Below are 27665 nucleotides of genomic sequence, written 5' to 3' on the forward strand. Positions count from 1 at the left end.
GATTGAGGCGTCAGTCACAAAATGCACAGAATGAAACGTGAAGCAAGTGAAATAAAGAAAAGCGAAATAAGTTACGAACAGTAACAAACAAAAGAATAATCAGTGAATCATGAATGCAAATAGTGAGGATGGATAAGAGAGAAAATAAAAAACATTTATAACCAAAGATTAAGAATAAATAAGGCTGCAGAGCAGGTCGACGGTGTTTTGTCGTGCGGGGGTGAACTATCCGACCTGCGTGAACACCAGGTTCTCTGAGCTGCGGCTGTCCAGACTCAGGACGAAGCGGATCGACTGGAAGAGCTCCTGGATGCTCGCTCTGAACTGCTCCTCCTCCATGCCGCAGGTGGCTCTCGAGTACAGGATGCGAGACTGGACGATGAACTTGAACAGGTACTCCAGAGCCTGAGAGGGAGAACAGAGTCAGCAGCAGCAGCAGCTTGAGATGCAAGTGCAAAACTAAAATAAACACTTTCATTTAAGTAAATAAGAAAATCAGGTTGCTCCTGGGTCAATAGGATCCTGCTGGTTGGTCCTCTGCCTGCACAAATCTATTGGAACCTCTTATTTTAAAAAAACTGTTGCAACCGTCACAAATTTGCATCGCTGCCGGTATGAATATTTCACATGCTAAATATTCACAGCCGAGTACTTTGGGTTGTCGTATCATTTATTCGTCTTGCCCCCGGTGTGTGAAGGCCTGCAGAACACGTCGATATCTGTAGAGATTTTACATAACTTCCTTTCTCTCAGCAGGCAAGCAGGGCCTTATAAGGCGTCACATAAATCCTTGTTAAGTCCTTCTGTTACCATCTCCTACTAATTAATCCCCAGTAGTGGGAGCCAGGACGGACCAGGAGGAAGTGTGTGTGTGATACTTTACCCTCATGGCCTCCTGGATGTGGTCCTGTCGGACGACCTCGGCCGAGCGGTCCATGTACCACTTCAGACATCGAATCAGTTCTCTGCAGACAGATGGTTTAAAATCACGCGGGTCAATTGAATGTCAAGTGTGACTTTGCAGGTAATCTGAATTCAGATTTCTGCGTTTGCTTTGTTCTCGTACTTGTAAGCCAAAGCTCCAGCAAAGTGGTTTTGGATGTAGGAGTCCATGACAGGTCTGAAGTGGTAGAAGCGGCTGTCCCTGAGCAGGTTAATGATGAACACCTGAGCACACACACACACACACACATAGATGTTACTCTTATTACCGCTACCAATACATCGGCAAATAAATCACAGAGTAATAGTTGTTTCATTTTCCTACCAGTGACTGGAAAACTAGCGGTCCATATTTATCAGTGTTGTCATCTAAAAGACAGAAGAGCGTATCCAGGACATCTCGCAGGAACTGTGAGGAGAGAAAGGAACAGCACCCGACACGAGAGCGTCACATGAAAGGCCCGACTGAAATAGAAACAGCGGGTAGCCCCTTCATCCACAAAGCATGGCAATAAAACCTATTTTTAATTCTGAGATGAAAAACACAGTTTCACACAGTGAAATACTTTAAAGAGTCAACATGCATATTGTGAACATGAAAGCATGGGAACAATTTAAAGCTGTAAATGCTTAATATCTAATAGATAAGAATAACATTATAGTTTCACCTATTATCAATAAAGTTACACTTGAAACTGTATTACTCAGCTTTTCCTCATGTTGCTCTAAATGTTTGGTGTTATGGAGTTCACCCTACAGCCACACAGACGGTAAGTACACTCATACATCCCTCACACCGATAGATAAATAATGTGATGACAGCGACCTTGACAATCTCCTCTCCGCTAATCTGACGCAATCGACCGAGGATGTCCAACACCCGGTCCGGATGGGCCTTCCAATTCAGGAGAGCCAGAAGGTCCACTGAGAACAGAGTGAAGTCACACAGATGAGGATCAAAATGATGATTTATCGTCTTTAAATGGATTCGTATGTTGATCAAAAACACAATTATATTGTTTAAATTGAGAATAACAAACACAAACTGTTCAGATTTCCACGAAAATCTGATCAAACTCAGTTAAAATCAAACTATTGTCTTAAATAAATTCACACAGGAGTATATACAGATTAAAATGTGCTTATTTCATGCAGACTATTTATTTATTGAACTACCAGAGAACATGCTATATATTGTTATCGACATATATCAAGATAGTAGATTTTGCTCATATATATATAAATAAATATATAACAAGAAGAGCATGTAAGGTGCTCCATTACCATTTTGTGTGAGTTTGGTGGAGCAGAGTATCGTGGAGACCCAGAAGGTTTCTTTGGGGCTTCTCTGGAAGGGCAGGTTGGCCGGCAGGTTGGTGCAGCTGTTGAAGTCCTCTTTACAGCAGGGCAGACTCAGGTACAGGCCCTGGTTACTGAAGGTGGCGTTTTCATCACACTGGAGGAAGAGGAGAGTTACTGAGACGTGCACTGAGATATAGACCAATGAAAGAAGTTTGGCGTGCCGTTTGAGCATCTTAGCACAATATACTTTTGAGTAACTTTCTGGCTAATGTTGCCTGCTAACGTGCTGCGATAACCACACAAAAATGTTTTTCTTCTGAGGGTGACACTTTAGCATGCTAGCAACCAGCTTCGTTGATCACACGTACTGCTAGCATGCTAAGTGTTAGCGTGTGTGGCAGGGATATGCTAGTGAATGAAGGGTAGAGTAGAAGATTGATATATCAGTGCTAGTTATATATCACGCTTGAAATACAGCACATTGTCATTTCCAAATGCAGACTAAAAATCCTCACAGACGTATTATTTACATCCTCTAAGCTCCATGATGGATTATATCATATTTGAAATAACTTTTTTATGAGACAGAGCTTTGGTCCTCTGGATTTTTAGGGCCTAAAAACGGGAATCATAGGCCAGAAAAACTCTGATAGTTGCCTCTGGACCAAACACTTTTCATTGTATCAGTGGATCTGTCACTCAGCTATCACAGTGTAGCTTCTGCACATGTTTTGGTGAAGGAGAGCAAACAAGAGGGATAGTGCATTTAATTACATAAAATACATTAAAGTCACAGAGACAGCCGGGTAACTTTAACGCACTCGACTTTATTCTTTAAAAAGACACAAAAGGTCAAAGGTAACGAGACAGCATACATCTAAATGTGTGCGTTAACCGGCACACATACCTTGTACACATACAGCTCGTGGCTCTCATCTGACAGCGTGGTCCCATCTTCTCTCATCAGAGGAGTGAAAGCAAAACCAAACAGTTTTTTCTCTCCTTTGTCTTTAGCTGAAAGGAAGGAATATCGTGCATCATCAAGAGTGTATCTGCGCAGCACAAACCACTACTTGTATAACGTCCTAACAAACCCGTGCGCTGAGGGACATTAGTGACTCACTGGAGCAGTGTCTGAACTCGAAGCGTAGGTGGGACCCTCTGAAACGATCTATGGGAATGGGCAGCTTGACCATCTCACTCCAGCGAGGGCTGTTGTTGTGGTAAAGGACAAATGAGCGATATTCGCTGTTGCTGGGCTCGCCGCTGCCCAAACTGATGCAGTCCTGAGAGGGGAAAAAAAGGAGCACAGTGGATTGTTTTTAAGTGACAAACATTCAAATGAACGTGTGGGTGAATGGAGGGGGAGGTTACACTGATCGTGACTCATGCACGGCACACAAAAAACTCATGTCTGTGTCATACTTTGAGTGTGTCCCCGTCGGCGTAAAGCACGTAGAGCGTGACTTCGATGTTCTTCTGGACGCTCTTGCCGCCCCTCTCGAACTCCCCCCGCTCCAGGGTCAGATACAGGTCGTTGCGTATGTCACCTGAAACAAATTACACAGGAGGAACTTCAGTTAAAGGGAAACTCCACCAACATATCAGCATCAGTCTACAGGTGGCTGCTACTGCACATTCAGAAACAAGTTGGTTAGAGCCCTTTGTGGTTCCCTCTGGAGTTGCCTTAAGTGTCACTTGAGGCAACTCCACTTGAGGCAACTCCAGTTGGGAAGTTGAAGTTTGAATCTGGAGCCTGGACGTGTTAGAGGAACTGGATACAGATTCAATCAGTTGCTTGAATGAAAATGTACTATCCTCCATGTTTAGCTGTTGTGTTGCTGCCTTAATGCTTCATGTTCCCTCCCGCTCGGCCCAAAGACGTCTGATGACATCGCTTAAATAAAATTAGTTTTATTCTAGATTTTGGGAAAGTTTTACAGTTATAAACCTCCGTTTATAAATTAAAGGTAAAACACAGAGTAAATATTGACTTTTTGTTCACATTTTGAGGTGTCAACAGTTTTACTCTGTTAGATTAGATTGATTCATTTCGAACACACAAATAATAAGAAAACAAAACAAGAATGGACAATAAAATGAACCGTACACATATAAAGAATATAAATTAAATAAATAGATATATTTTAAATGTCCAAAACACTTATATAGTCCTTCTAGAGTTCGGTGATATGGCCAAAATCTTTATTATATATCACAATATAGCATGTTTTCTGGTAGTTCAATAGTCTGTATGAAATAACCGCATTGGTAAAGCCTGTGTTTGTAAACTCCTGTGTAAATGAAATACTTGAAAATTAGAATAAAGACATAATATATATCTCGATATATGATTTCTCACGATACGATTCCACTTAAAGAAGATAAATCATCATATTGAATTATCGCCCAGCCCTAAATTATACCTCTTATTATAACTTAAATAGTGAACTTAATGTTGATCACATGAACACCTAAAAAAAATCTTAATAATCTTAATAATGAAATAAAAAAATAACAAAAAACAAGCGTCACAGTGAGACAGGACTCCTCATCCCTGTATCTCTCAAAAACCTTCTTTTGTTTGTATCTGTACTCTTTTATAATGGTAGTCGATCTATATTTACATTAAATATCACAAGTGGCTACTGGGATGAATTTATAAGGAAGTCCGTTTGCCTCGCATCCCGCTCTAATAATACATCCATGGTGCGGAAAAAGAACTGAGGCTTAACCAAGTTGCATTATGGGTCATGTAGGCGTCAGTTTCCTCTGGTTCGTTTTAACCTGTGCAATGCTAATGCTAAAGCGGTGGAGCGCTCTTTAAAGCTACACACGCCAACATAGACGTCATGCACAAAGTCATTGCCCTCTTGAGGCTCAAGCTGGAGACAACAACAGGACAAAGACATCTCTCAAACCCCCAGACGATGAGAACAAACATGTCCGCCCTGCCTCGGCGATGTTAATAAGTTATAATGTACATCTCAGCCTCCGCTTCACAGATGAACTGCGAGCGGTCAACATAAATTAAGACGAAGATGTGCACCGCACGTCATCGTTCTCAGCGATGAGAAACGACCCCGCTGAGTCGTAACACACTGTAGCTCATGACTGCCTCAGCACCTTTTGTGAGGTCAGCGTTTAATGCAATAAATATCAGTGGCAACAGTGGAGGAAGATATTGCAGTTATTTATAAAATCAGATTATAGTTATTTATATCCAAGTCATTTCCTTGGGGACGGATGAGTCACAAGAGGTGATATTGGGAGGTATTTCAGGCTAACTGGAGAGGAGAGGACAGGAGAGGAGAGGAGAGGAAAGGAGAGGAGAGGAGAGGAAAGGATGGGAGAAGGAAGAGAGGAGAGGAGAGGAGAGGAGAGGAGAGGAGAGGAGAGGAGAGGATCATACATTCTCAAAGCAGAACAATGTTATCTGATGAAATCTACCGAAATAAACACACACCTCTTCCGTTCTCTCTCCCTTTCTTTGAGTTATCTTTGAAGACCTCTGCTCTTCATAAGTTGCTCAGCACCTGACCTAAATCCTGATCTCACGCAAATAGGGAGCGACAAATCTGAGATACCAGCGGTGGAAGAAGAACTAGCAACAAGACAATCATTTCAGAACGCTCCATTAAAGACATCCTGCATTGAAAAAATCTTAATATGCATTAAGGACGACGTCCACATGCTCATCTTCCACTATTATTCAGATGTGAACATGTGAACATCATATTCTGGTTGAATATTCTGCATTTTCTGATAAAGACCTGTGAGAAATGTCGACATTATTCAGGTTTTAGGAGCATTCTTTGGACATGTGTATCCAGCACGTTCAGAATATGAGTCTCAGTGAAGTAAAGTTATTTATGGCACTTTGTGACACACGGCTTCTCTCCTGTTTACGACCAACTCACACCAACGAGCCAATAGTTTGCAAAGCTGGAGTAGAGATGCATGTCCAAGAGAAAAGAAGGAGAAACACGCCTACTGTTAAACATTATGAAGGACTTGGATATCGACAGTTCTTTGGATGTGCACACATATCACAACGTCGACCTTATGAACATATTCTGACGCAAAGGAGGAAAATGGCACAAGCAGCTCCTGCTGTTTGACTTTTCTATAATTTAACGCGATTCCGGTCAAACACGACGTGGGATTCACCGGCCCCGGTGATGAGGATGTGTCATGGGGTCGTTTTACGTTAATAAGTGTACTCAAGGCTGCATTTAAACTGGAATATTCTTATTCAGCTTATTTGGAATATTATCATTTTTCGGAATAAGGGCAAAAGCTTGAATATTGGGTGCATGTGAACGTAGTCGCTGTGTATCTTGCTGTTGTAGCTAGTCGCCGTGTGTCTACTTTGAACTACTTTATCGTAGTTTAGTGTTCCCAACCTAGGGCTCGGGTCCCCTCAAAGGGTCACAAGATAAAACAGATGGGTCAGTAAATGATTAATGAGTTAATTTGCCGTTTAAAATATTTTTACCTCTTTGAGCCTCGTGAAGTCGTTTAAATGAAGTTTAGAGGGCGGAGCTTTAACAACTCATCGACGTGTAACAAGAGGCCAATAGTATTCTACTAATTTAGTAAAACTATTGTATTTCATGAGCTTAGTGAATGTTTTCAATTTCACTGAAAAGTAACTAGTAACTGTAGCAGTATAGAAGTATCAAATGTAAATACTCCAAGTACAAGTACCTCAATGTCGTGCTTAAGTACTTCTATACAATCTTTAAGCCCTATTCTGGCTTTTCCTACATCCTGCTTCCCTCTCCTCTTTCGTCTGCATCCTCTCTGCCTTCATCTGTGACCGTCTCCTCGTTTCGTATCCTCCAAGCCATCTGGACTCCGGTCTCCACCTCCTCCCCTCCTTGTCCCCATTACCGCCCACTGCTCTTTGCTCCTCACCTGGCAGGATGACATCTGGGAAACCCAGTTTGCGCGTGAGAGCCAGGGCCCTGTTGAACACAGCCTGGTTCTCCCGTCTGATCTGCTCCAGCTCACCCCGCAGCAGCTGCAGGGAGATGATGAGGCCTGGGGCAGGAATGGGAGGGGGGGGGGGGGGTGTATAGAGGTGTGGGAGGAAAGAGGAATGGAAGTAAAGACAGTGAAGGGACGAAGAAGAAGTGAGATGGGAGAGACAGAGGGGGGTATTAAAAAGGACATTAGTCAGAATGTGGGGGAGGAGAAGACAGACACAAGAGTGAGACGTGATCAGAGCCACGGAGAAAGGAGGGAGGGAGTGAGGGAGTGAGGGAGGGAGGGAGGGAGAGAGGGAGGGAGGAGAAATGGTGTAGTGGAATTACGCAAAGAAGCAAGAAAAAATAAGGCTACCACACAAATCTAGTGACTCTAGTTTGTTTGTGAGGAATGAGTCACAGAGCAAACTGTGAGATGCTCATAATATAAAAAAAAGAAGTAAAAGTGAATTTGTTCCCGTCGACAGCGAAGCCATTTTGAAAAACTCCACACGGCGAGATCGTTTCATACCGAAGACACAAAGTGACCTGCGTCACCTTTTCATAGCAGCTAATCCAACAGCTGAGCTGATGTGATTATTATCACAAAGACTGCAGCAGGGGAGGGGGAGATGTACTGAGATGTACTTTTTATAAAAAGTCAGGGAGTAGAGTTTCTATGCTATCTGGAATTTTAAAAACATTTATAGATGTATTAATCAGAGGGGGACGTCTGTTTTTGTCTGATCCAATGAATTAAAGACGTTTTGGGGATTTTAATGATTTGCTTTCAGAGCAGCAACGATTACTTATTGGTTAATTAGTTGGTCAATCTACAGAAAAATAATAAGCACACAACTTAGATAATCAATTCATCATCATTTGACAATTCTTAAACAAAACTAAAATTCTGAAAACTTCTCAAATGTGAATGTTTGGCTGGTTTTCAAACAATATAAAATTTGAAGACGTGACTTCATACTTTTTATAAACCAAACTATTAATTGAGAAAATACTCTGCAGCCCTTTTTCACTTTCTTGCCGAGAGTTAGATGAGAATATTGACGCCGCTCTGTAATTTGTCCTTTCAACACGAAGCTACAGCCAGAAGTCGATTCGCTAACCTGAGGACGATTTCTGTTTCTTGGCCGCGAGCAGTGAGCCATGAAACCCTCACATGATCCCCCGAACAACCACAACGTGTTCAAGTTTTTGTTTGGAATAAAAACCAGAAAGAGAAACCGTAGTTTAATTCATGAGTTTTAGAGGTGCTGGGAGGTTCTTTTAAACCTTCGGGCAGATCTAAGCTAGCCGCTGCTAATCTTTGTGCTAAGCTAACCTGCGGCTTTCTCTAGATTCTAGAGTGGTACGGATCTTTTCACCTAACTCTCGGCAAGAAAGCGAAAATACCAAATTGCTTTAAATATCTGGAAAAAGCAAAGTTCATCGCAGCACGTACAAAAAACGCAATAACGTAACACAAGCAGAGATATTACAGGAATAGTTTCCTCAGAATATGAAAATTAGTTTAGTAGGATAGTTAAAGTTAATAAATCTTCTCATGGTGTATATTTTCATGTGAACTCGAGACTATTCACAAAAAAATATTGTGTTTTTAGGCATAATATTGATCATTTGGGTTTTTATTGATTGTATGCAGTCGTCAATAGACTTTAACAATATCCTGTTTTGTCAGAATAACCGACAGACCGAGCTGGACACAATTATCTTTGGAACTAATATTAACGAAGGAAATAATTCCTATGAAAACTATAAACAGCATGTTCACCATGACGCTGCGTCTAGAGAGACTTTCAATGTTTAAAAATAAAAATAAATGAGACGGCAGGAAAATCTAAATCTGGGGAAAACAAATCAAAACTGTCTAATAACTGCATATCCTCTAGAGCCAATATACTGATTATCTATCAGCAGTCACATGACCCACGAGACTGAGTAATGTGGATAAAAAAAAAACATCAGCAACAGACGTTGACTTTGACTTTTTTTCCTCTTTAAATTCAAACCAATAGAAAAAAAAAAAAAAGGTGGAAATGTAATCCTGAGACCAACCAGGTAGCCGGTCTGTGGAGACAAACATATTTACCATAGTTGGTGCTGGGAGCTGAGTACTTGGTGTTGGACTTGCGGATGATGTTCTCCTGTATCTGGTGCCACTCGTTCTCGTTGTTACACCTGGAGAGAGAAGAGACAGTCGGGGCGGGGCTGTTAACAACGCGCCCATTAGTGCGCCCAGATGGAGGGATCGGAATTGAGTGCGCGGGGACTACATGAACAGCATGTGTCCCAGAGCCGATTTCCTCCTGGAGAAAAGGTAGCAGCAGGGGGAGGCGCTATCAAGCAGCACATTAGCCCAAATGCACAGCTCACTAAGCAAACCTGACAGCCAGCTCTCTACCAGCCTTTTTCATTACTGTGGGCCCGAAGGCCCCTGGGATGGCATGGGGAAATGCACAGACTGGAGCGTTATAGGAGCCGACAGTTTGGAGGCAGCTCAGCACTGAATCACTGCTTGCTTTTTGCTTTTTGCTTTTTTTTTTTTTTTTTTAAAAAGGGAAGAGCTCTTCGCCTCAGCAGAGGAATCCAATAAAAACGACAGCTTTCTATTCTGGAAATCTTTATTTCGCACCGAGCTGTAAAGTTATCCTGAAAACATGAGAGAAAATTGTCACACGCACACACACACACACACACACACACACATGACAGGATGGCCAAGTGTGTGAGTGACCTCCGACCCGGAGAGGACGCTGAGGAGGACAGCACAGACACAAGGAGACGTTCTAGCTGTTGACTGACAAGAGAATATGCTGAGCTCGGTGTTTCTTTGTTTTCTCTTCTTCGTCCTCTAACTTTTGCCCCATTATCTAAGTGTCATATTGCTCTCTCTCTCCCTCCCTCTCTCTCTCTCTCTTCTCCTTCTCTGTGTCTCCCTCCTTCACTGGGTTGGCCAGCGTACAGGAGTGTCTCTCTGTGGCGAGGGCCTAACAGAAGCAGCCAGATTCACAACACGCCAAGCGCCCTATCTCAGGCCCGGGGTGAGCGGCTATCGATTTTCCAGAGGACACTTCATTATCATTCTGGTCAAAACACACCTGGCATCAACGCTGAAGCGGCTAGGTTGTCATGCACGACATTTGCAAGAACATTCCCGCCTTAGATTCTTCAACTCTACTTCCAGAAGTGCAGACGCCACGCAGCTAAAAAAAGCAATTACACCGACAGCCGTAGACGGGAACATTTTTCTGCTGCTGTATTTATAATCAAGGGCTTCGCATGCGCGTACTCACGTGTAAACTTTGAGCACGAAGTCCTTCTCCTCTTTGAGGTCCGTGATGGTGTGGAAAACGTCACTCATGGCAAGAACGGCGCAGCCGTAAGGTCGCCTGTACTGCACCTGAGGCGGGCCTTTCTTTGAGTCGTTCAGCAGCATGCGACCTGGAAACAAACAAAAAAAAAAGGAGAGGGACACACTGAGAAGAAGCACTGATAAATAAATGAAAAAACTCTTGTTATTAAACACTGTACTTCATTTACCAGTTCTTATGACATGTGCAACAATGTACAGGTCTCTCTTCAAGTCTTTGCTGCTCAGGTCCTGAAGAGAAAGGGTTGAAATACAGAATATATATATATTTTTAAATTCAATTCAATGTGGCTTTATTGACATTAAAATAACATTACAAGTGTTATATAATAGTATATATATATATCGAGTATTACAATTACATTTGCCTTGAAACGAATGTCTCCTTCTGCATTTCTAATTTAAGTCGTTAAACTCTTACAGAGTTGAATTTGTCGAAACGAATGTTCCTTGTTTCATTGCATGTTTTACACTGGAGGAGGAAGTGCGTCTCTGTCTGTTTATTCATGCCTACAAGAGGGAAATGTGTTACCGTGAAGAGAGCACACAGACGATCCACCTTCTCTGGATTCTTTGGTCCTCCGTTTTTGTTCAGTTTCACCATGAACTTCTCGCTGCAAAAAAGAACCGAGTTCACAGTTTCAGAGCGTCTGTCAACCACAGAAGGCCTCGGCCGATCTGCCGGTCAGACACAGTGTGTGGACATACTGTGTGTGCTTGCTCTTTGCATGCACGCACTTAGCATTGTGGGATTATTGTTACGGGTGAACTGAGATCTCCCCCCCCCCCCCCATGTACCTGATCTGTTTGGCCTCGCGAGTGTCGTACAGAGAGAAGAAGACGTCTGCATCCTCGCTGATGCTGTTGTACGTGAAGCTCTTCAGGTTGATGAAGAGGTGGTGCGACACGGGGACACGGCAACCGTCACCGTGCCGCTGTCTCGTGCTGTCAGCCTGGGAAAACGGAGAGCAAAGTGACTAGACGGGTCGGTACCGCGAGCCAGGCCAAGTACCTGCCACTCTGTGTATGGATAAGCTTATTTAACAGATCAATGTGGGTACTGTAAGAGGTGAATAATTCATTGATAAATGCTCTGCAGAGTATTTCTTGCTGTCACATGTACGTGCTATTTAGAGTAGACATTACAAGAAGTGATGAATGAATGATGCTGCAGCTCTGGAGGGTCTGTATTTGTTGCTGTTGGATGCGTAGAGGAGGGCGCTTTCATTCTGTATTTATATCATGTATGACAACTTTAACTAAGCTTTCAGTGATTATGTGCATCTCAATGCACATAATCCAGGGTCCCTATACGGATCGCAATCTGTGGTACTACTGCCATTTAAAAATTGTTATCCTTAATTCATCCTGATTTTAGTGCCATATAAATGAGCTTTATTGTTGGACTAGTATTGGGTATATTGTTTTCAATGACAAAGATGACCGTTCTAAAACTAATTAAATACTTGTTTATTGTTAAATGAGGGAGGAAGCAGTCGGCTTTATTCTGTCAAAATGTAACAGAATCCACGGTTCAGCCTCTCTAAAACTCTCTTATTAGCATTTGTCACCCTCAAACAGAGCCACGCTAGCTTTTCTGTGTTTCTAGTCTTTGTGCTAAGCTAACTAGCTTCTGGTGGTAGCTTCTTATTTAATGGACAGACAGCTATTCTTTAAAGGCATTCTATCAGTCATTGTGAGCTTATGGAAGATCCACTAGGGTCTACATAAAATACTAGCGTTTAGAAAAACTGCTACATCCCTGAATGGATTCAAAATGCAACAACAAGTCTTTAATCTGGTGTTTCTGCACAAATTAAATTCAGCAGACACAACTATCTAAAGAGCCCTACAGCAACATTTTGGGGCGTATGTGGTCCCACGGGGAGTCAACCTCTACACTCCATGAGCTTCTTATGGAGCACGGCAGTGACACCTTGTAATGTTAATTATCTATCAAAGGCTTTTAGCCCTACAAGCTAATGTGCACTTTCAGCTCCCTCGTCTCAAAGCCAATGGGTTTTCCTAATGTGTTCTTGGTTAGATGCCTGAGATAAGGTCTGTGTTTAACACGAGCTGAAGAGATTTTAACGTTTTGTTCTCTGACATAAAATATGTCAGCAATGTCTGGTGAGTTTTGAAGCTTTTACGTGTCTTAAAAAAGGCCAAATGAGACGACTAAACATCATCACACCGACTATTCTGCCTCTACAGCCTCGTTGTGTGTAGTCACAATGTGAACGTGGTGTAGTTTGTTTACAGGCTGATCAAAAATCTTAAAAGAGGTGTTCATTTGTGGAGATTATCTTGCTGAACAAAATGTACAACTATCATAAACGCTTGATATCAACAGAGCTTATTTTCTGTAATAATCTCAAATCAAATGGTAAAAAAATCCCCATTGTGAACAGAGAGAAACACAAAGTGAGAGATGAGGAGACGGGCAACAGTATGAAAGGTTCGGACGATACCTGGTTTGTGCTTTGCTGACCACAGTGTCTGCTGGATACATGCTAAAAGAGAGCGAAGCACAAAGCAAAGATGTCAGATCAGTCGGTCCATTCTATACTCTTCCCACACAGCATTGAACTTATACACCTCGCAGCAGCTTCAGACACACACCACCTGAGCAACGCTTTCACCTACGTATGCTGCCGATCGGCTACACCGCTGCAGCGCTGAAAGGGAGCCTACGTGAGGCAAAACGTGAGCGCGTGGGAGAGAGAGAGAGAGACAAAGCCAGTATCGCCCACACACACCTCTCTGCTCGGCAGCCTGAAAAAGGACTCCTCTACTCCCCTACCTGAAGAGGAGCCAAGGCCCCCCTGATCCATGCCAAAAAACAAGCTCACTTTCATGGACAAAGTCAGGAGGCTTTTTGGCACGAAAGAGCCACGCTGTTGTTTCTGGACGGAGCATTCGGTGCACAAACATTCTGCGCGCAAAGCTGAGAAACACTGCGACGGGATAACGGGAGGCCGCGGGGCGTTTGGGAGTGTTTTTGAATCAGCACATGGAGCTTCAACTTATGACCAGAAAGGATCTCCCTCCCAGATAACAGTCTGCAGCAGTATTACATTAGATTTCATAACATCTGTGCTGTAATCGCATATTTCTAAAATTAGATCTGCTTCAGTTATTCTCCTCTCTCCCCGTGCGTGTGTGTGTGTGTGTGTGTGTTTGAAAGTCCCATGTCAATGAAGCCAAACTACATTTGAGGTATTATGTATTTATGGAAATACGTCTCTAGTCTGGTTGGTGGATTACAGCAACCAAAACTACTTTGGTAGTTATAAAACTATAAAAAATAGATTTGTATGTATTTTCCCAAAGCCTCAGCCAGGACTGCAACTGTGCATCATGTCTGCGAGCTGGCCGATCACGCTAGTGAGAGTCACGTGCATGCAAGAAGAAGGACACGCTCAATATGGCGGTAAGATAAGCATAAAGAACAGGTCACCATGAGGCAGCTCCAACAGCTGAATCGCTCTCTTGTGAGTCACCTTCTTATGGATGATTTGATAATCGGTACATTCACACATCCCTACACATACAACAACACATTCTTATATGTAAAACCAGGCTATGCAATGATAAGAAAGAAAGCTCATAGTGTGTGAAGACAGCATCATTTGAGCCATTGCAATAGATATATGTAGTTCATATATGCATGCAGCAGAATTTCATTTTTTTCTGCCATAGAATGCACATTTACTTTATTAATTTATTGTATTGAATAATTCATGGAGTGAGTTTGTACGGCATGCATCGGTTGAAGAACATTCACGCCCCAACGTACCAGTTTGTGCAGCTCTGATATGCTGATCTGATCTGGATCCACCATCTCAAACTCTTTTCTGGGAACAAGGTCTAATCCAAGGTGCCTGGAGACAGAAGGATTGGAGTAGTTTTTAAAGATGATAAGAATTGTCCAAACATGTCTTATTCAACACATCTCTCTATATACATCCTTTTGTACATTTACTGTACTTATAGGTCTAATAATAGTATTAATGTTAAATGCTAAAATATTGAATATGCTTTCACTTTACTACATCTATCTAATAGTTATAATTACTCGATTGCATATCAAAGGAATTTGAGTTTGTGCTGTAAATAAGAAGCTGCAGCCGGCTAGCTTAGCTTAGCACGAACAGGATGACGCAGCTAACCTGGCTCTGCCTGAAAGTGGCAAAGTCTGCCCACCGACACCTCTAACGCTCACAAATTCACACGTTATATGTTGTTTGTTTAATTCGCACAAAAGCTGGAGTGTAAAAGTGCCCGTTTGCTGTTTTACTGGGGCTTTCATGTGCCAGACGATCTCTTGGCTAAGCACAGTAACTTCCTGTCGTCTCCGCTGGTTGCCTGGAAACTGCTCAGGGCCACGATTAAGCAGTTATAGACGTATTTCTCAGAATGTTGAACTTTTCTTTTTAAGATTTCACATACAAATCACAGGATTTCTTATCAATAACTATCAGACATCATGACTTGTTGTAGGTTCAGTAACAACCCAACGGTATTTAAAGTCATTGAATGTAGCTTATCCTCGAATAGCTGCAACATTAAAACACTAATATTAATATATGAATGCATCATTTCAATAATTAATGATGTCATGTATATATAATACTAAAAAGGGTCATTCTGCATAATGAGCACATTTTTTATTATCATAATATATTGTTAATTGGTTTAAACTCCAGAAATGGATCATGAAATTACTATTAATGTATTAATGTATTAATGTAACGCAGTTTTCCACCTCGAAAAAACTTGATTTGCAAAACAATTAGCTGTCAGAAGAATGTAATGGGGTCCAGTACTGACATTAGAAGCAAATGTAGTGGAGTAAAGACACAATGGAGAAATGGAAATACGCAAGAAAAGTGTTTAAACTTAAAACCACTTAAACGTATGTTCATGTAAACTCTGTTCTGTCTCAGTTCGCTCCAGTCAACACGAGTCATGGCAGAACCATCACATCTAAAACACGTTTTTTTAGTTTAGTTTTGTGCATAAAGCATTTTTGGAAACTTTGGAAACATTTGGATCTGTAATTGGGATTCATGGGTTTGAAAAGTACTGAACCGCTTCACATGAGTTTGTGTTAAAGCGACGCATCACATGACATCGCGTCGAGCACAGCACCGGAGTAAACGTCTCCTCACACCTCCGGTTCATGCTGCTGGATGTCTTACTGTGCAGACTCAAACGGTGGAGTACTATCAGTGCTGCTGTGATCTCTTGACCATGAAATTAGATCACTACAGCTCTCAGGTCAGTGTGCACTACGGAGCTTCAACACGCATGGTGGACAAAATACAGTGAATTTACAGACTCTACTTCTGAGGTTTTTTTTTTACATTAATACATATAGTTCAAGTGAATTTCTGTGTACTTTTATGTGCAGTGAATATTACACTAAACTGACAGATGGCCCCTCCGCATAAAAGCCGAGCTGCAGCCATCTCATCTTTATCTCTGTTATGGACGCCTGTCACAGCTCAGTCGGAGGGAGGGAACAGTTAGAATATGACTTCACACTTCCTCCAGGGAGGATGTGCGTTGACTTTAAGCCGCTTGAGATTCACTCATCTGCTAAATGACCATAAAATGACATCACACAGAGGATGCTATTTCGCACCCACTCATCCAGTGTTGCAGGTCTCTCCAGTGCCAAAGGAATATTGTATTCTTTGGGAAGCTAATCTCGAAGGCAATGCACTCAGTGCGAGGGGTAACTCACTCATTGCCCCAGTCGAGCCGCACGGTGATGTGCCGCTTGATCTCCCGGGTCTGGTCCTGGGCGAGGTGACCCTGGATCAGCTGCCGACGCAGGTCGATGAGCTCGTTCATCACATGACGCAACTTATGGAACAGATCCACCTTGTGTTTCTAGTGAAGCAGCCCAAAAAAAAAAAGAGATTTAGTTCGGACATGTGATCTCTTTCTTCTGCAGCATCTTTGTAACTGTCAATGAAATCCAGAATGTAGTTGATTTCATCTGTTGTGTTTAGTGTAAAGCTGTACAGTGAGAAAACAAGAGTCTGTATAGGTTCTCTGATATCAGACTCAGGCGACGTATTTTACATTTAGTTAAAGTAGAATCACATTCTAACCGCTTCTTCCAGCCTGTGCAGAGTAAATATGTGTGTTGCTACAGAGAGTTAGAAGCCCACTGGTTCTGTTAATGAAACCAAAAATTAAAAAAAAGAATTCCCCTCGCAAGCCCGCTTTGACCTCCTCACGGTAATGAATTTCATCACCATTTCTCATAAACCAAGGACGACACTTTTAATTCAGGCATTTTCTGTTCTCCCTAATGGCATGACAAGTCCACATTACCGCCCAGGTTTGTTTACATAAATGCAAAAGATTAAGCGGCATCACAATGCCGATGCAAATTTAATGAGGATAAACACTGCATGTTCTCAAAGGCTGCTGGAAAACAAAGATTTTTGTCAGGGCTGATGAGCCCTTTCGGGTGTCTATTCTGCGGGGCTAATTACCTACATTATAACAGATACACAGTTATGCTTAGGCCATTGCTCCCTGAAGTAATAACATGAATTGTAATTGGTAACAATAAGGTGAAATGTATCAACATCCAGCCAACGCTACATCCCATTATTATGGAGGCAACTGTGGCAACACGGCCCATATCACACAGGGGGTGAGCGCCGAAAACGAGCACTGTCAAATCAGCGCTTCACATTAGTCGAGCTTCAGAGGAAGTTACATCACCACACCAATGCCTCGGGCTCCTCGGTTGCTCAGAGCATGAGCAGTCCTCAGTGAGAGGTTATGTAAAAACTCGCTGCCAGCTCTGCAACGGATCCACTCAGCTCCCGACTCAAAACCCTACCGACCACTTCTGCCTGCCCCCCTCGACACGTAGCGGGATTAAGGATGCTTTAGGATCCCAGTAATCACTTTTGCCCCGGCGAGTAAAAGGCGGACTGAAGGTGGCGAGTTGAGCCGGATCTTAAGATGACGCAGAAGCTATGAGGAGGCATGGCTTAAATCAATCAGGGACTGAATGACACAGCATGAAATGGCATACGACAGGTCTGTAGGCCATTATCTGTGTACGACCACCACTTCTGTGCCTGCATAGATCTAGTATATGAACATGTAGGGGGAGCTGTCACTGTATCTTTGGGCTGTATCTCTATTCGCAATGCTTACTGGTTAGAAGGTGTTGAATTAGGTGCAGGGAGGAGAAACATACTAGAAAAGCTTATTCCACCAAAACCCCCTTAGGAGCATGCAAATGAAACAACAATGGATTCAATTTATTTTTGCGAAAAGCTGTTTTTTTTCCTCCCTTAGAGATCTTGGTAAAGTTAGATTCAGCCTCACATTTATTGCTTGGTGTCTTGTTTTAAGACGAGTGAGATGAATTGTTATGTAGTGCTACTGACCACGTAGAGCTGCTTCCACAAGACCCCCCATTCCTGAAGTGTGGAGGTGGTCTCTGTGATAATAGGGTCCTCGAGGGGCACCACAGTCTCGCACAGCCTGCAGCAAAAACAAAACAAACAAACAGGTACATGAGTGTGAGTACAAACAAGAACACACGCACAAATATCAGCGTTGGACAGTAATGCAATACTTTGTACCGCATAACAGCAAGTAACAGCAATGAGTAGTGTGAGGGATTAAAATGAGAAACTCAGTAATTACATCACAGTTGCTAATCACAGTTATGCTCCATTACTTCAACAATTTGGGGTTCGACTTGTTTGTCGTCTTGCTGGCACACCGACTGAGGTTTGATATCAGTTTTGGTCTCTGTCCGCTCGGTGGACAGGTACCTCTGATAGATTCTTTTATTCAGTCTTTAAAGAAGGTGATAGAAATGCCAACTGTGTGATGATTACTGCGATGCAGCATTTTCTTCCAGGTACAGGTCAACAGAAGCACATTAGCGGGAAGAAGTTAAATTCTGACTCAGGCCGTCAGAAATTGTGAACCTACTGTGCCTGGAAATGTAACAAAAGACACACAGCATTGAACTATTGTCAGGTACTTTGCCGTTCTTTCACTGGTTTTAAAGACATAATATGTCACCTTTTCAGCTCAGCGAGCGAGAGAGAGAGAGAGAGAGAGAGAGAGAGCAGCGATTGGTCGAGCGAGCTAGAGAGCGAATGCAGAGAGGAAGTGTGTGTGTGTGTGTGTGTGTGTGTGTGTGTGTGTGTGTGTGTGTGTGTGTGTGTGTGTGACTCGATGCTGCTTACGGTCAAGCTGACACACCGAGAGCTGCACTCAGAACGAGGAGCAGGGGGAACACTGGAGCACATAAAAAATACAAAGATGTAACAACCCGTTGTCATTCGACAAATACGGCCACTTTGTATCTGACAGAGCTGAAGTGGGCCGTGTGCACACGGACATGATGCTTGTGCCTCAGTATCAAGACATTGAGGGTGTAACAAAGCGGCGGAATTGGACGACCTGAACGGGCTGCACACCCCTGCACGCTGTTACACACCTTCCACGCGAGGCCCAAAGAGTCTTTGATGACACCCCAAAATGTCCCGAACACAGCAAATTAAAATACAGAGGGGCGGGGTCTCTGTGGATACACACAACACTGCACACTTCTAATGGAACATACATTGTTTTTTTAGAATATTCCTGCATATTATTCCTTTAAAGTCTGAATAACGTAAAAGCTATAACCGCTTGTACAAATGTAACATCTATACAATAGGGGAGCGCCTTTGAAAAATAATAAAATAATAGCATGTAGAGTAATGAGATTTTCTCTGGCTGCAGTTAGGAATCCTTCCTGTCACTTTGTGACCACACTCATAGGAGGAACATTAAACCAACGGTGAGCTCTCTTGTGAGAACTGGAGCTTTTGCTCTCCTGTGCTGCAAAGAATTAATACTGTAGCCTTGTTGTTGCAACAATGGCAGCATCTCCATCCATTACACAGTGAGTCAGGGCGATGCTTTGGGAGAACCACAGATTATGCAGTAGGTGTGTCACCTCATTAACTCCACGAGACAGCAAAGCACATTTTCCAAAGTGCAACTCCCGGCGCGCGGAACTATAATAATGTCAATTTCCAAGTCTGCACTTTTAATTGTTTGAGTGCAATGGAGAGTCCTCCTGCTATGTGGTAGCTCAACTGCAGGGGTGGTGACATAACAGCAAAACTCCCAATCCACACTTGAGCCACAGCTCCCAGTCTGCAGAGTTAACATCCACGAGCTCAGGCTGACAAAGAGCTCTGCTGCCGGCTTTTGTTCTCGCCTGTATTCTGGCCTCTACAGCCGTGGACGGCCATTGTGACGGGAACTGTAGATGACCGCCACTGTGTGCACATGTGTGTGTGTGTGTTTTAGAGAGAGTGTGCGTGTGTGCGTGCATGCATGTCAGCAGCTGTCCGGTGATGATTGTCTTGAAGATTGGATCGTCACAGATCGTCATGCTCTTGACATTTGATGAATCTGTATCAGACTCCCTGTATGACGAGCGAAGCGGAGCTCCTGACCGGTATGGAATAAACAAAATGGTTTCATCATCATTGCTCATATCGTCCTCCAATATGTCTCAATAAAACCAGCCGTGAATCTGTAAAGAGAAACCACTGCTGATGTTGTTGCGTCTGCAATAAATTCAACTCGCTCGCTTGCTGTGTTTACTTAGTAATAGATTCAGATAATGGAACGTTCCCTGCACATTTGCAAGGTGTTCCTTCACTCTAATTTTAGTGTGACGGGAGACTGGTTTGTAGGTGCGACATGTGCGAAATCTATCACATAGAGACGGAGCGCATTGAAGACCCGCCCACACCGGAGGGGGGAAACAATTCATCGCTGTCCATTGACTTTGTTTTGTGTGAAGGGTTCCTCCTTATCACTTTCGTCTGCATGCAAACAACAGAGAAATGGCAAAAAAAAGCTGCTGTGTAGTGGGATTCACTACCAACAGGGTAAAGAACCCAGAACTAAAGTTTTTATAAAACCGAAAAACTGAGGATACGGGCAATAAGACGTGAGGAATCAGCAGGAAGAGCGGAGGAGCTGTGGGATCCTGACACTCTAATGCAGAATGTTACGTGTGCAGCAAGCATTTTGTCAGTTCTACTCGGCATATGTGGGCATGCATGGACAGTTATTTGCTAGTCTGGCAAACTTTTTTAGTTTTTTTATCGTATGTTGGATATATGGGGGTAGGGTAGATAGACAAAAAGTAGGAAAAAAAATCGTAAAAAGTTAGACAAGTGCATCCCTAGTTGACCCTTTACTAAGATCCCCCCTCAAAAGCAGACTGGCCAATCAGAGAGCGATAAGCTCCCACAGCGATGCGGCTCTGCTTCATAGACGCTCATTGAATCGTTTCAGATTGTCTTCATTTTCAGGCGGGTTTAGTGGATTTGGAGCTCATCGTGTTTAAACGTGTAATGGTGATAGTCGTTACCCGGTGAGGTTGGAAGGAGATATACGTTACTAAATCGCCACATAAAAACCTGTGGAGCTAACGTTAGCAGGTTACGTTAGCACATCAATTAACTGGCGTTGGCACTTCAATGCTACAGTAGCTACTGAAGGTATACTGAATGCATTTGAATGACTGTCAGACCTAGCCAGCTTCACAGGAACACTATTGTTCTTGAATTTCATTGTCTTCTGGATGTCCAGGTGCTGTGGTGGTTCACTTTTAGCTTCTATCTTTATCTTTAAAACATGTTTTCACTGATGAATCAGTTTGACGTCCTGGGTTCACCCTTCTGTCTGCTTCTCTCTGAAATCACTTTTTTTCGTTTCTCCAAATATTAGATCATATTTCTTCAGGGAGTGCAGTTAGTGACAGTGTGGACTCCATGGTAACGAGGCTCGGACAGCTCGACGGAGGAGCAGTGGGGGGGGCGGGGCTTAGCCAAGGGTCAATTATGATGCTGCGCAAGCCCAAATAAGAACACTTCATCATACGACTTACCCTCTGTTGGTCACTGTGGATTTCTTCAAGTGGACATAGCTGACTGGGAAAATACCCTGTGGACAGAGAGGAAGGAGCAGAGACGTTACCGAGTGTGACAGGATCACGTTCTTTACTCTCCCGCTACATGTAACCAAAATGTACAGTATTGTGTGTTTGTGTTATTTAGGTAGAAAAAAAACCTCGACCGTCTTCAGTGGAGGTTATACAATTCTGCTGGCGACACATTATGTGCTGAAGAAAATGCAAGATCACGCTTCCTTTATACGTGTTTTGACAATGTCGGCTTTGCAGTGTGCTGACATTTTCTGCCATGCAGGGCGGGGGGGCAGAGACGAGAGGCAGAGCCACGTGCAGGAGCCCTATTGTGGCTTGGCTTAGCAGGGGGAAGGCCACGAGAGACCGCGTGGAGCCAACTGCCATCCTTGCGGTTCATCTTTCTTATTCTAATCTGCCAGATGTGGCGAATTGGCCACAGCGAGCACAACTAATTCCTCTCAGCACCGAGAGAGTACGGGGGCGACTGAATGTGGGCAGAGCAGAGTACATAACAAAATGGAGGGGTGTTAGTAAGAACTGTAAATAGCTGATGAGAGTAGAGAAGGACAGCATGTAGCCACTAACACCCACATTTACCAGGACCGGACAGCTTTTGTGCTTTCTTTGAAAACGTTACAGCAGCATCACATAACACTACATTTCAGTTTAAAGCAGAGCGGGCCTACGAAATAGCAAAAGATTACCTGCTCTCATGTTTCTAATAATATGTCTGCTATTCGTGTTTCTGACGCTACTGCCGCTTGCCTTCATGGATATGCAAACTCTCCAACAGGGTTTAATGACTCTCCAGCTCCGCTACAGGTTATCAGGAACGGAGTCTCTCATAGACAGACTTTACTGAACAATCAATCCCATGGGAAGCAGATTTGTCAGTCGTATATAATAACCACTTACTGCAGTGCAGAGTATTGATCTCTGTCAGCGGTGATGGTGTTGTATAATTCGGAGTTCTGCACCTATGGTCTCTCTTCTTACTGAGCCGGATTTATCAAAAATGATGCTGCATGCACAGACTGTTAAGTGAGAGGTTTGGATTCAATGTCTCCATCCTTCCCTCCACCTTAACTTTCTTTCTGCCTGGATCAAAAGATGTACGAGTGCAGTGCGCTGCATCTCGCCTGCAGAAGTCACTGAAGAATACAATTTCTTTGATGTTACGGATTAGAACTAAATTGTAATTTTATTGTATCTTTTTTTTTTTTCAAGCTTTTTTGGACAAAAATGACTGTTTTTCAGATCTCTAATTGCACCATCTGCTGGCTGAAAGGAAAACAAAATCTGGATTTTCCCAAAGATTTCTGCACATAGTCGGAGTGGTGGGTCCATGATGCTCTGCATATTAAATTAAATAATAGAGCTGGTGTGCATGTAATGCAATGCACATACTTGCTATATTTGCTGTGGAGTTGTTTTTAATCCACCATTTGTGAACAACATCTTGAAGATGACACATTAACAAAACTAAATTTTGTGCTTTTTGCTATGAAGTCAAAACTTGGTTAAAACGGTATTTTTATGAAAGCACATCTGGAAATACAGGTCAGGAGATTTCTATTTCTGTCAAATCAAAGCTCTATTCAATAAGTTAATCAGTCATTAAGCTCTTTGTTGTCTAGACGGAGTTATTTCTGGGATGCACATCTCTCGCATCACATTATCATTCACAAATATGTATCGGTCTCTGATCAAGCCTTCCTGTGGAGACCAAGACAACCACTTTTACAGATGTTTTGGTGACTCTTCGTGTGTTTAATAAAACACCTTCATTGAATACTGGGTTGCCCAACAAGTTTTGTTAACAGTCTGTTGCATTACTAAATACAGTAGAGATTTAAATAGTAAATATTGTGTTGACAGTCTGCAGGACTCCACACAATGTCAAACCACAATGTGTTATAATTACCTTGATAGAAGGCTTCTTGGTGGAGAAGCCTCTGTACCAACCTAAAGGAAGAGCAAAGTGCACATCAGACCTCACAATGACAAGTATTAAGACACAACATGTGCCATTACACAATGTTGTACTTATCATGGTGCAATTGCACCAGCCTAGTTTTTTTTACATTAAATCCAATTGTAACAGTTACTTTACATGTCAGTGTGAATGTCGTTCTCTGCTGTTATAACATTGCATTTAACACAATAGCTAACCTGGTTTTAAAATATATATATTTGACTCATGTTGACAGTGCTAGCTTGGACTAGCCAAATGATTTAAACATGACTACCAGTCTTTTTGACCAACAAAAGCAAAACATGCCGTTTTAAAATCATGCTGTGGATACTTCTTAGTCAGTTAGCGTTAATTTATTGGCCACAAACTAACACACGGATAGCGGCAGCACTCCCGTTAGCCGGGGTTCTGTCAGCTAAACTAGCAGTTAGCTCGGCTACATCACCATTATGATGGATAAAAAGATAACGCTAGTGGCTTTCTAGATACCACTGGAGGGACTGGGAAAAGTAATGAGATTACATTATAACAAACGTTACATAACATGAGCTCAGTATGTCAGAACTGGTGTTTATCAAAGTGTGCAGTTTGTTTTGGTTCACCCTGAATTTCCTCGTACTCTTACAACAATAATAACCACATCATGTGCAATAGTACTGGTGTTAGTATCACTTCTTATCCACTTTAATTGTTTTATTTGTTATCTGTATTTTTAAAACTGTATTTATTTATCTTACTCTTATTGCAATTGTATTTTATTTGCAATAGTGTGTGTATTATTTATTTTACACTTAACAATTGTTATCCTATTGTTCATTTATGATTCTATTGTCTTTTGCTATTCTTCTGTTGTAATCTTTAATGAGACTTATTTTAAATTTGTGCCATCGAGTGCAGTGAACTCTAGACAGATTTTACAAATACTGTGGGCATGAGTCAAAGTCCCACCAGACACCCCACACAATTAAAATGATATCATTATTTGAATTTGTTGTAATTTTTTCATTGAGTAATTTTCAGTGATCCTTTCTCTGTGTTTTATTTACAGACAAATGGCAGAGGTCTTTCTCGGAAATTCATCTGGAAATCAACAAACTAACATTGCCTCTATTTTACCTATAATTAATACCATCATACATAGTTCTTGACAACTATCTTTAGGCTATAAATAAACTACAACACGGTCACATGACCGCGAGTATAAACACAACGAGGCAGTGAAGGCAGACTAGTCGGCGTGATCACGTTTTTTTTGTCTCATTTAGCCACTTGTTAGCAACCTTCTTTATTAAGACACGTAAAGCTTCAACATTTAAAATAAAAGGGTTATTTACTGACGTCTTTTATACAGTAGAAGAAAATCTCTTAAGCTTGTGTTAACCACAGACCTTATTTCAGGCATCTAACCAAAAAACATTGACTTAGAGACGAAGGAACCAGAAGTGCAGAAATACTGACTCATCTTTTAAGTTTTATTTTCCAACACAAATGTTAAAATGCGATTTCAAAGCCCTCTCCGTGTTGCTAGGAATAAAGTTGCGGTGAACAAGTTCTGGTTGGACAAATACAGAATTCTTTATTCATTTATTTGGCCTAAAAGTAGCCAAATATAAATACTAAAATGACTTTTTTACCTGAATGTAGATTACCCCCAGGTAGCTAAAAAGACAAATTCCCAGATAGAATACGGAGGCGGACGTTGAGGCCCTGAGTGGCAACAGTTACGTACCTGATACACAATAACCGTGCCTCAGTTTATCACAAGTATGCATTCTTGTAGGAGATCTTATTGCTTTTACCTTCACTCTTCTCCAGAATCTGAACAGTTTCCCCGATCTCCAGAACCAGGGCCTGGCATATTGATGACCGGAAGTTGCAGATCACTGTGCCAAAAAAAAGAAAAAGAAAACAATCATGAGACCAAACATTTGACCTTATAGTAGTCCATGCTTGGTTTTAATCGGTGAGACCTCTGATGAAGCATCGTGCCTCCCTTACACTGTCGTGTCTCCACACAGCTTGTGTTTTTGGGGTTTGTGGCTTTTAATAAGCTGTTTAATGCAAACATCTGAACACAGTGTCACACAGGAACCACTGCTTAGCAAACTGTAAACAAGCTCCCACCATGAAGTGGGTAGTCATTTTAATAGGCAATTAATTCTTTAAGCGGCCTGATTTCTTTCCTTTTTTTTTTTTGTGCAGCGTGAAGTTAATTGAACTGTCTCCCAAAATAGAGCCCACACAAACTGCTAAGTAGTAAACGCTGGTTTATCATAAGTCGGTATTAGCATAAATCTTCCATGCCACCTGCTTTCGCGGTGCAGTCTTTGACCAAACAAAGATCACGTGACTCTGATTAAGAACATGATTATTCCTTTAGGGATGGACGCCACAGCAAAAGGCCTTCACGCGTTGCCTCTGTGCATCGATGTATCACACACGCCTCAGCGAAGACAAACTTGTTTGATGACGACAGCGCTCTACTGACGATTTTCTTTTTATTAAAACCTACAAATGGTGGCCCTTCAAGGAGAGTTTGGTGTGAATCATTATGCTAATGAACTAGCCAGGGGACCCAGCGAGGGGGAGGAGGAAGAGGAGGAAGAGGAGGAGGGGCTTGGGATTCGGCTCCAGTTGGCTGTTTGAGGGTAACGAGTGCTCGTGTAACTGTGGCAACAGATGATCTACAAACTGGAGGGCTTTCTTCAGTGTAGCTGCTGCGGGGATCTGGGCTTTTATTTCTTAAATGGCAAAGCTCATTGGATGCTGCGTGGAGTTCAAGTCAAGCGTATTGGGCATGTATTAGAGTCGGAGAGACGGATCGACTTTAAAGAGGCTCCTTGTCACCTTTTTTTTTCTTCCCCCTGTCTGCCTCGGGCACCTTTTTCCAGCCAGGCCTAAGTATTTCCTATTTGAGAGTGCTATTCTTTAATGGCCTCTATTTCATTTGAATTGCAAAAAACCTGCACTCACACCGTTTGAAACACTCTTTAGCAGAGGCCACGTCAGAACAAGATGAGCTTGTCATGTTTTAGAGAGAGAGAGCGAGAGAGAGAGCGAGAGAGAGAGAGAGAGAGACCGACGCATCGAGCAGGCTTATATTTTCATAGTCCACCCGCACAAAAAAACCTCCGAGCCGTGTAAACACTCTTTCATTGTGCCTAAAAGCTTTCGGCATTTGCATATTCACACACACACACACACACACACAAACACACCAAAATTCATCTTTCTACTTCTTCAACATGTTGAACGTAGGATGTTGGAAGGACTGACGGGACAGGCAGTGGAAAATGTTGGCAAAAGCAAACACTTGTACTTAGCAACGGTATATCAGTCCAGACTGTCTCTCTATTTAGTTACATTCATGGTCCACATGGCATCTCATGGCCGCTGTTGTGTAACCAGCAACTCACGGGGAGGAATTATGGGGCTTGAGCACAGGAGGAGGCTCCTGCTGTCCTCCGCTTTCCTCTCACCTCACCACACTTCCATTGTTCCATGTATGACAAATATATATATATATATTATATATATAATATATATATAAGGGTTCTATATCTGCAAATGTGGATCATATATGATCGGCAATTAGTATCGACGGTGACCAGTGATCTCTAAAAGTTATATTCACTGCCTTTTTTCTTTTGTGCTGATCTGATCAGTGATCCGATCTGAAACCGTGAGTTTTTTGATCCGTTGCGGCACAAATTTTGAAGAATGTTTAATTTGTTTGGGGTTTTGTAGGTTGAAGCCAATCCGTGTTTCAGAATATTTCATTATGAAGCACAAGTGAAGGCAGCACCGGGTATGAGACCTGAATTCATCGAAGCTCTGAGAAGCTATACAGCTCTTACAGCAGAGAAAAAAGTTCCCAAAAAGTGGGATTTCTTGAGTAATCTGGTTGTGACACGTCGCAGTTTAAAGCAAAGTGAAGGAGTTGACGGCAGCAAAGAGATGCAAAACCTTTTCAGAAATAATTATCAGTCTTACCAAAAGCATAAAGGTCAAAAGCAAGTTATTTTAAAAAGAAATACATTTAAATAAAGAGCAGAAATACAACTTAAAGCCAGACAGGTTTCAGCACAA

General features: G+C 42.3%; 1 protein-coding gene across 1 annotated transcript in view; it reads right to left on the bottom strand.

Moving 5' to 3' along the window:
* LOC306709090 (dedicator of cytokinesis protein 3-like) overlaps nucleotides 1-27665 on the bottom strand; it is a gene marked incomplete at both ends in the record, with an annotated part of 49463 nt that overhangs the window by 17129 nt on the left and 4669 nt on the right. The window contains 22 exons of the mRNA XM_079177120.1: nucleotides 235-405; nucleotides 884-965; nucleotides 1067-1167; nucleotides 1268-1351; nucleotides 1769-1866; nucleotides 2227-2398; nucleotides 3152-3258; nucleotides 3368-3530; nucleotides 3670-3794; nucleotides 7165-7290; nucleotides 9322-9410; nucleotides 10526-10673; nucleotides 10773-10833; nucleotides 11135-11216; nucleotides 11401-11555; nucleotides 13074-13115; nucleotides 14402-14486; nucleotides 16355-16503; nucleotides 18033-18129; nucleotides 21563-21618; nucleotides 23526-23566; nucleotides 25376-25459. Coding sequence (XP_079033246.1) covers nucleotides 235-405; nucleotides 884-965; nucleotides 1067-1167; nucleotides 1268-1351; nucleotides 1769-1866; nucleotides 2227-2398; nucleotides 3152-3258; nucleotides 3368-3530; nucleotides 3670-3794; nucleotides 7165-7290; nucleotides 9322-9410; nucleotides 10526-10673; nucleotides 10773-10833; nucleotides 11135-11216; nucleotides 11401-11555; nucleotides 13074-13115; nucleotides 14402-14486; nucleotides 16355-16503; nucleotides 18033-18129; nucleotides 21563-21618; nucleotides 23526-23566; nucleotides 25376-25459 — 2318 coding nt within the window. The remainder of the gene's footprint in view (nucleotides 1-234; nucleotides 406-883; nucleotides 966-1066; nucleotides 1168-1267; nucleotides 1352-1768; nucleotides 1867-2226; nucleotides 2399-3151; nucleotides 3259-3367; nucleotides 3531-3669; nucleotides 3795-7164; nucleotides 7291-9321; nucleotides 9411-10525; nucleotides 10674-10772; nucleotides 10834-11134; nucleotides 11217-11400; nucleotides 11556-13073; nucleotides 13116-14401; nucleotides 14487-16354; nucleotides 16504-18032; nucleotides 18130-21562; nucleotides 21619-23525; nucleotides 23567-25375; nucleotides 25460-27665) is intronic.

The sequence above is a fragment of the Pholis gunnellus genome (assembly GCF_910591455.1).
Source record: "Pholis gunnellus genome assembly, chromosome: 2".
In the NCBI taxonomy this organism is placed as follows: domain Eukaryota; kingdom Metazoa; phylum Chordata; class Actinopteri; order Perciformes; family Pholidae; genus Pholis; species Pholis gunnellus.